The sequence below is a fragment of the Malaclemys terrapin genome, chromosome 9, assembly GCF_027887155.1.
Source record: "Malaclemys terrapin pileata isolate rMalTer1 chromosome 9, rMalTer1.hap1, whole genome shotgun sequence".
NCBI lineage: Eukaryota > Metazoa > Chordata > Testudines > Emydidae > Malaclemys > Malaclemys terrapin.
Window position 1 is genome coordinate 62,267,953 of NC_071513.1, and position 9,362 is coordinate 62,277,314.

Consider the following 9,362-nt stretch of genomic DNA (forward strand, 5'->3'; position numbering starts at 1 on the left):
TGCCCAATCCCTCTTTGAATCTTGCCAATATCTTAACCCAAACCACATCCTGTGGCAATGAGTTCCACAGTAACTGTGGTGTCTATCTACAACCCACACAATGTATTACCATTTTCATATAATAATTCTTCTATCTCAAAAATAAAAAGAACTCAAAAGTGTGAATCTGGAAAGGAACAGTGAAGGTATATGGCTACTTCAGCTATGCCATTATGTTGCCTTCTCATCATCCCATACAAGTTATATCTTCTCACCTAACCTAAACCCTTTTATTGTGTTCTGGAATAAAAAGATATATTTTGGGGTTATCACAAGGCACAACCCTCACCACTGGACTGGGTCCTCCTCCTGGTTGCTGTGCGTATTAGCTCAAGGACAACGCCCCACATCCATAGTTTGCATGTCATCGCTCTGTCTCCACCAGCAGTCTCTCCAGGAACCGCTGCACGCTCTTCATGACCCAGACCTTCAGCCATGTCACTGTCTGTTTCTCCCCCTTCTGGGGGTCAGTACATTGCAGTCCATTTGCCCAGTCACTTCCCTCAGTGGCTAAGAGGGGAGGACCTGGGCCCGTCCACTTCTCCAGGTCCCAACCCAGAGACCCTCTAGGGGCAGCCTCCTGCTCCATTCCTCCTAACTGTTCAGCACATTTCCCTGGGCCACTTCCCCACAAGCCCAACACCTCCTTCACCCTTACTTCAGAGCCTCTGCTCCCTTAATTCCTGCCAGCAACTGCTCTGTCCATGGTGCTAGCACCTCTTTTACCAGCTAGGAAGCCAGTTCTTACCCCTGAAGCCCCAGGCCACAACTGCCTGGCTCGGCCCCCGCAGCTCCTTTTTTTTTTACAAGAGCCCTGCTAAGTCTGGAATGGTCCCTGCAACCCCTCTCTGATTGGTTGAAGCCCGTGCAGCCACTCTAGGCTGCTCAGAGGACTCACCTCCACTGCTCCCTCCTGGGTTTAACTCCTTCCATGCCGGGTGAGGAGGGTACACACCCCATCACAGGGCTATATACAGAAGCAACAATATGCTATTTATTTAATTAGAACTACAAATTTCAACCCTTATTGAGTCCAAGGGTGCATTAGTAAATGTCAGAGCTGCTAGTGGTTTCTGCTAGTGAAGTACACTGACTGGATGGCAAAAGGAAAAGCATTATCATCTGTGGGTTTACCGAATGTGTTGAATTTATGGACCCACATCTGCAGAGCTGACCAAGTGAGAAAGGGCACTGTTGCATGGAAGGTGCCATTATGGGAATCAGGGATCACAAAGCACCACAATGCTCTGGCCATACTCCCTTTTCAGTCATGTCCTCTATGCTGGCCACAGAGAGAAAGCGAGTGACATAGGAGCCACTCCAGCAGCTCCCGGCCATCTAAGAATGCTGCTATGTAGGAGACATCACCTGAGGGCTGGATCTGTTGGGTTTAGGGCCACTAAAAAAGAGGATTAATGTCTTTATGGGATGTATTAGGGGTCTTCTACCTCAGCATTGTTTTTCAAGATCCACAATATTTGGAACTTCTTGGTGTATTCTAAAGCCACAGAGATTTTTCCTTTCAGAGGTACCTTTGTGAGTCAAGGCTGTAACAGGGTCAGTCATCACCCATGCACTCTCTCATGCCAGAGGTCACTCTGCAGTACCCTGCCTGTTTCCTCCCTGTTCAGGGTCCCTTACACAGATTCCAAACACTTTTTCAGTGGTCAAAGTACCTCTCCTTAGGGCTTGGGTTTATTCATAGAAGATAAACTCAAAATACAACATAGGCCCAAAGTAAAGCCCAACCAACAACATTTCTCTTCCTCCTTTTAAACCTCCCTGCCTTGGGCCTTTCCTTCTTTGGCGGGCCACTCTGAGGCCCTACATAACTGGAGTCAAAGTCCTGACTCTCTGCTAGAACCTATTCGCTCCTATCAGTCGCTGATTCCCGAGCATCCCCCTTCTTCTTCTTCTTGGGCTTTGTGGCATAGCAGACTCACTTCAAGATACAGTCTGTGACTATATGCACGGCGCCTATGGGTGCGGGCTCTGGGGTGAGCCGGGGATGATGGGTTCAGGGTGTGGGAGGGGGCTGGGACAGGAGGTTGGGGTGCAGGGGGGTGAAGGCTCTGGGCTGGGGGTGCGGGTTCTGGGATGGGGCTGGGGATGAGGGGTTTGGGGTGAAGGAGGGAGCTCCGGGTTTGGGGGGGCTCAGGCTGGGGCAGGAGGGTGGGGCTCAGGGTTATTACCTCAAAATTTACAACAAATGCCAACCAAAATAGACTATTTCTGAGAAGACCTTTTCCCATAGAGAAAAGCATACAAATCAGAGAGATATTGTAAGCAGCAATTATTGAATTAGCTGCTGGATTTTTTTCTCTAGTTTTATACTATAGGAATTTTATTCCCAGTTTATCTAGACATTTCTGACCATGGATGGCGCTGCAATGTATTATAGATGTGTGCAAGTACACACTTTTAGATTAGGCTGAAAAAATCAGATTGGTGTATTAAGTAAGTGACGTTCCTTTCCTTATTCCCCACCCTTCTCTAAACAGTGGTGCTATTTTATAGCAATAGAAACCCATTCAGATTTTTGCAGCTGACTCAGAGCTACAGACCTCTACTCATTTAAGAGAAAGGTGGGGGAAAAGGTAATTTCTAAAGTGAAACTAAAGTAGCTACAAAACAAAATATTTCCAAGACATTTAATTTCATGTCAGTGCAGGTGAACTTTTATTATTTTTTTTAATCCAGTACAACATCAAACCTGAGTACTGCAGTTCTTTTAATATACTGAAAGTTTTTTGCAATTAACAAATTTTATAAGAACAGCCATGCTTGGTCAAAACAATGGTCCCTCAGACCCAATATCCTGTCTCTGGCAGTGGCCAGTGCCAAGTGCTTCTAGCAGTTGGAGGGTTAGAGACACCTGGAAATATAAAAATCTCATTGCCACTTTAGTGAAAAATAGATGATTCCAATTTTTTTGTACAGAAGAAAAAATGTATTTTGATATATTCTGCTCTATTTCATTTTATAGATTATATTTGAGAAACAGGAATAATAATTTGCAGAGACCATGAGGTTTATCTTTATTGGCTTAATTTCTCTCTGCATGCTGATGAATGCATTAACAGGTAAGTTAACTTTTATATTTATCCTTTATTTTTTTCCATCAGCCTTAAATATTTTAATCTAGATCTGTTGACTTGCATTTGATTTCAAATGTTATTAATACACCAGTCACATTTGCCTTCATTATTAATAAACAGTATTCAAATTGTATCATGGAGTGACTGGAAATAGAGAATTCTTTATTCAGCTGTTTCAAACACAGAAGTTTAGCTGTCAGTATTAATGCATTGCAGAGCAGGTCAGCTTCTGGGCTACACAGCACCTCTTTGTACACTGAAAACCCTTCCATCTGAGACCTACTACTGATTATTTCTTATTTATTTACAGATGCCCGGCCAGTACAGGATGAAGACGGTAATGATTTTCAGACTTTTTCTCCCCCTCCCCCATTCCTAAAAATTGGAAGAGCCACTCGTAACTGGTGGGCCCAATCCAAAGTGCATTATAGTCAGTGGGGAGACTCCCATTGACTCAGTGGGCTTTGCATCAACCCCTGATATAAATGTTTTCATCTGTTGCTGATAGAGTATGAAATAAGAAGTAAATAAATAAATACATAAAGTGCTGCTAGGCAATTTATTAAAAATATAAACTTTTTTTTTGCATATTACAAAGAGAGGATGTGTTAGTAAAGTTAAAATAAAAATAGCAAAACTGATAGCTAAGGCATGTCCTTAGATGATCACCAAACTGTGTGTTTTACAATGCTATCATAAGTTAAGAAACACCAGACTTTTAAATATATTGGACTTGCAGGAACCTCAGGATGCATGTCTACTTATTGGCGAGAAATCCCAACTTCCAGGACAAAAAGCTTAAAATCTACATATGAGCAGCAAGCCAATTTAAAAAAAAATTGGAACACATCCTCAGCTGGTAAATATCAGTGGAGCTATGCAGATTTACATCAGCTGAGGATCTGATCCATAGTATGCAATGTTTGCCTTTACTTTAAAAAAAGTCATCCTAACAACATTTCAATTGCCTTATTGATAGGTTATGGTGCTTTGGATGGTAGCTAGTTATTTCTGAGGACAGCACGGGGAAATTGTGTCAACCATATATTTGCTTAAATTCTTATTGAGAGCAAAGAGCAGCAATGCTAGACAATTTTTCTAGCACTTCTAGAAAAATGCTGAACACAAACACTATATGGCTTCATTGAGATGTGTAGTGGCATGAGAGCGAAGACGGTCTTGGATCTGCTGATATCCAGTAACGTAACATTCCACTGGAAACAGCAGTGCCTATCAAAACATGAACCTAGGCGGACAATGGGGGGTGGGGTGGGAGGGTGGCATGGAAAGAATTTGACTATGTTAATTGAAAACAAACACTTTTTTTAACTCCATGCAACAAGCCTCATTGGCTTGCTTTAATTACACCTCACAACTCAATTTTTTGGATACTTTTTTTCTGTGCTTTAACAAATATGTGCAGAACACAGAAATAATTTTTGATGCAACATCACAATTAAATAACCACACATCTTTTCTCAGTGTGTATTTTACAATATAAAATCCTAGCCGGGGTAATATTTTACAGCAAATGTGGGTTTGTTTCACATTGTGCCAAGGAGCAGACTGCAGCATGAACCTGGAGATCAGCTAATACAAGCAGTGGTCTTCATCCTGCAAAGCACTGAAACACACATTTAACTTTACCTTTGTAAGTACTTCTTCAGCTAAATTCCACATATGCTGAAGTGATTTGTTGGATCAAGGCCCGAGGGTGCTCAGAACCTGGCAGCATCAGGCCCTGAGCTCATTGAATTGGCAACTCAAATCCAGATTATTTTTTACATCCTCTTTAAAAACAAAGCCAAAACCTGGCTGTCTGCCAAGTTGGAAGTGTTTGCACCTGCTGGACACTTCCTACTTGGATCTCTTTTTCCATCTCTTTAGCCTTTGTTTCTACTATCTACAGAGAAGAGACATAATTCTGAGGCTTCAGACTTCCGCAAGGCACCTTAGACCCCGATGCTGATATTTGAAGCCTTCCCCCTACGCCCCGTCCCCCTCCCAGCAGAGCCCTATTGATGCAAGAGTCAACCTGCATGGATCCACTTGCATGATCAGCTCTCAGAGTGGATCTGCTGCTACTCCCACTGTGTGTGAGAAGTCTCAGGATGTGGCCTGTACCAGAGGCCAGAAGCTGTAGCCAACTAAATGTTAATAATGTTATCATGGAAAAGTATAGAAGAGTTCTCTGCTCTTCAGTTTAAGGAGAAATGGTTCCAGTTTGGGATCCTCTTAGCTGATAGCAAGAATCAAACTTGGCTGGCATCCCAGCAGGACGGACAGGGCACTGCTGAAAAGTATTCCACAAAAATCATTTGCAGTGTTTATAGGAGAAGCCATCTTTATTTGCAGAATAATTAATTCAAGGTGGGAAGGTCTTGGAAGGCCTTGCTGTATAAAGCCATACGATCCCATCAATTTTCATGCAAAGCTCCCAGTGATTTCATTTCTCTATAAAATGTCCTAATATTCAGTACAGAATTTTCAGTTACACCCTACTCAATTTGGAGCTAGGTTAATAATAGCAGTGCTTTACTTTACAATCACTAAGTGGGTAAGCACCTCAACACCCCTGTAAAATAGTTCACAAGGATTATACCTTTAACGATGTATTCCTTTCCTGTCCCAGGCAGAGGAAAAGTGGTTGAGGGGGATGGCAAAGGTGACTTAAAGCCACCTTTGGCTGACCTAATTTTGGATTAGGCCTAGTCCCCAACCAGCCCACAGCACAAAGTAGAGCAGCCCCAGTTCTAAATTGTGCCAACTTCTAACAGCCCTCTGTGGGCCATTATATCAGACCACACTGTACTTTGACCATGCCTTCTTTCACCCGCTCCCTGCTCTACTTATCTCCCATGCACCAGAGGCAAAGGAGTGGGTAGTGTAGGGTTTTCACATTCACTGTCTGCCAGGCCATAGCCCTAGAGAGAATCAAGGCCTGAGTGAGGGTGAGTGGCCTGCTTCATAGTGAGACCTAGGACTAGAACCCAGGCGTCTAGGCTCCTGGTCATGCTCTCACCAACACATTTCATGTTATGTTAATCTCATTCTGCAATTTTTATTGTAGACCCGTATGAGGAACCTGCAGCCCTGCCATATTGGCCTTTCTGGTCCAGTGATTTTTGGTCGTATGTGGAGTATTTCCAGACCCTGGGAGCATACAACAGAATCAACGAAATGGCCAGAACCCTGTTTGCTCAATATCCTTTTGGAAATAACCTTGGTTATGATGTTCCCTATCATGAGCACTAATGATTTTGCTCATTTTGCTAAAGCTAGTGCTGAGACCTTTAAAGGAATTTACTGCTGCCAGTAAACATGCCTGAATTGCCCATTCAGTCTATGTTGTTTCAATGTTTTTAAACATTAAACATATTGTATAGTGTTTCCATGTTTGTAAAACGGCAGATAATTAGTCCGGCTTTTCCTTTCAATACCGTGTATTCTTTTGTGCAAAAATTAAAAATTCATTGATTTCAAGCCTGTTTTTGGCTGTTTGTATTTTAAAATGTATAAAAGTGCCCATTGGGTAGTCTCTGGACTTTGACCAATAGATAAAGAATAACATCAAAAACTTGTTGACCCAAATCACCATAAGAATCCTCCAACCCCATAATCACTCACCAAGAGAAGAGATTAGCCTTAGTCTTGTTCACCAGTAGACTTGGGTTCTGATAACCCAGCTTGGACATGGAATTCTACACCAAGGGCCCTCCACTAACAATGCTTTGCCACCTGCTCCCTGACTTTTAAATTGAGAATTTGTGGTCCCAATTCTCCACTATGTTTGAGTGCAACAGCGCAGAGTTGATTTTGGCTCCCTCATTCAGTGCAAATTAGTGCAGAAGAGATTCCACTCTAATTTATGCTGTTGCTACTGATGGCATAAAGTGCTTTACACCAGCAGAGGACCAAATGTTGGGCAGGGGATACTTGGCACTAGTGGGAGGGATTATCACAGGCTGTGCTTCCTCACCCTGGATTTCTCTTCTCACACAGTTAGCACATGCTCTTACATAAATTCACACTATACACTTTTGACAACATTTTAGGCAGCTTCATGTCCCATTACCATAAGACTTTTCTCAAGTCAGTGTATTCTCTAGCCACAGGATGAGGATAGAGATCTCATTTCTCTGGACTTCTGTGTCTTCTGTCTCCTATTTAACAGTCCCCAGCTGATGGGTTGACTGCTGTTAACGGGTTAATCACCCAGTCCTAATCAATTATCTCCCAATTTGGCCTTTGCAAGAGCGCTTACAAAGTGTGCAGAGTGGGAGCTAGCCCAAGGCTATGCCCACTTCGTCACACACATACACTTCCTCCACTTGCTGTACACAAGCAGAGAGCACCCCTACACAGGGGGAATGCTCTGCTAGGAATCTCGAGCCAAGTCAAGGCCACTTTGCACTGCATAGCAATGGCCTTAGCAGAATGGACAATCTAGGACTGTTAGTTCAAGAGCCTCCATTAATCTCACGTGTCATACTGGCAGCTGGAGAGGGAGGCAGTCTTGCAGGTGGCCGGAACCCAAAGGGATTTTGAGTGCCTTCTATCTATATTTCTTATTCATCTTCATCCCCTTCCTTTTTCTATTAATGTATTTTTTTCCATGAATGATGTTTTGAAGACACTCTCACCACTAGTTGAACCAGTCTTCTACTTATCTTTGCATTAGTGCTTCACTCTATTAGCTACAAACTGAGAATAACCTTTCTAGAGGCAAAAGACAGTTTAAGGCTTGGTTCTCTAATGCTTTGCACCTTGTGTAGTCATCTACACCTCAGAAGAATGGACATAAAGTGCTACCATTCTGATTTGGTTACCTTTTACAACCACCCTGCACAGGTGTAAATAACTCGACAAAGTTACAGGACAATGGAGAAATAGAACCTCTGTCACCAGAATATCACAGTATAAGTCTCTCCTAAACAGAAGCTGCCTAGCACAGCAAATTATTTATGGTAGTTCAACAATAAGGATTATCCTACCTATTTTAGGTCCTTATACGGCACCCATTACTGTAACATCTTGGTGTCTCACAATCATCAGTGTATGTATCCCTACTAAACCCCATGAGGTAGTGAATTGTTATTATTCCCATTTTACTGATGAGGAACAGAAAGACTAAGTACTTCATTCAACGTCACACACGAAGTCTGTGACAGCCCATTGACCTAATTACGGCCTTTTGAGGATGTGGATTTACTATAGTGATGGGAAAACCCCTTCTGTCACTGTAGCAAGTGCCTACACTACAGAGGTGTAGTGGCAGCACCGCAGCCATAGCGCTTATAGTGTAGACGTACTCTTAGAAGATAAAGGCCCATTTTCAAAAGTGACCTAGGCACTTAAGGAATCTATGTTTCACTGAACATCTTTGGGACCTAAATGGCTAAGTCACTTTCGAAAATGGGACTATATCAGTTAGGGGTGTAATCTTTTCCCCTGTATAGTTATATTGGCACGGCCCCTAATGAGGGTGCAGTTATGTCAATATAAAGTGCTCATACCAGCGTAGCTTATCCCCATTCCTGTATGGGAACAGTTATACTGGTATCAACCTAGTGCTCTTGTCTAATGGCAGCCACACCAAGAGATAGTACTGCGTTAATTATGCCAGGGCAGTTAAAGTGGTACAGCTTTGGTGTGCCAAGAAGGTCTAAATCACTTCAGTGCTTTTGAAAACGTTGCCGTGGCTCTTCTGCTGAACGTGAAGGGGGGATTTTTTCTAACCCTAATGCTGGTGGGCAGAGGGGTAACTAAGATGGCAAGAATTAGGCTCTGGTTCTGGCCTGATGACCCAGGGGGAAAGTGTGGATCTGGCAAGCGCTGCCATTGCCAGCAACTCCCCCAGGCCACGCGAGGTGCATGGTGAGCCCTAACCCCACTACAAAGGGCCATGGGAAATTCTGTATAGCACAAGCAGTCGCCAAGCGCCTGGACTGATCATAGCTTAGGCCTCTCCCAGGAGGGAGCCCCTGCCCCAACTTGGGCCAACAGTAGCCCTGAGCTGTGCTTCCCCTCAGAGGACACGAGCCCTCTGCTCTTGCTCTCTCCAGGAGAGCCAGGTAGTGCTGGGGGGCGGGGCAGAGCTACAGCGGCAACCAGGGCGGCGCCTGAGGAGGCATCATAGAGCGATCGGTCCTCCCAGCTTCCAGAAGGGCCACGGGAGTGGAGCTGCGCAGACTCTCCTTACACCGGAAGCTGGCGGCTTGAGCT

At 43.8% G+C, this 9,362-nt stretch overlaps 1 protein-coding gene across 2 annotated transcripts; it reads left to right on the forward strand.

The window, feature by feature from the left end:
• The first annotated feature begins 2,573 nt into the window (after positions 1–2,573).
• On the forward strand, positions 2,574–6,620 carry OTOS (otospiralin). 2 transcript variants are annotated; one of them, XM_054040263.1, is made up of 4 exons: positions 2,574–2,636; positions 3,026–3,122; positions 3,448–3,474; positions 6,208–6,620. In XM_054040263.1, the coding sequence occupies exons 2-4, from the start codon at positions 3,065–3,067 to the stop codon at positions 6,390–6,392; spliced, it is 270 nt and encodes an 89-aa protein (XP_053896238.1). In that variant the 5' UTR covers positions 2,574–2,636; positions 3,026–3,064; the 3' UTR covers positions 6,393–6,620. The 2 variants fall into 2 exon arrangements, with proteins under 2 accessions (XP_053896238.1, XP_053896239.1); XM_054040264.1 differs by having other exon boundaries at positions 2,589–2,624.
• Positions 6,621–9,362: the final 2,742 nt, after the last annotated feature.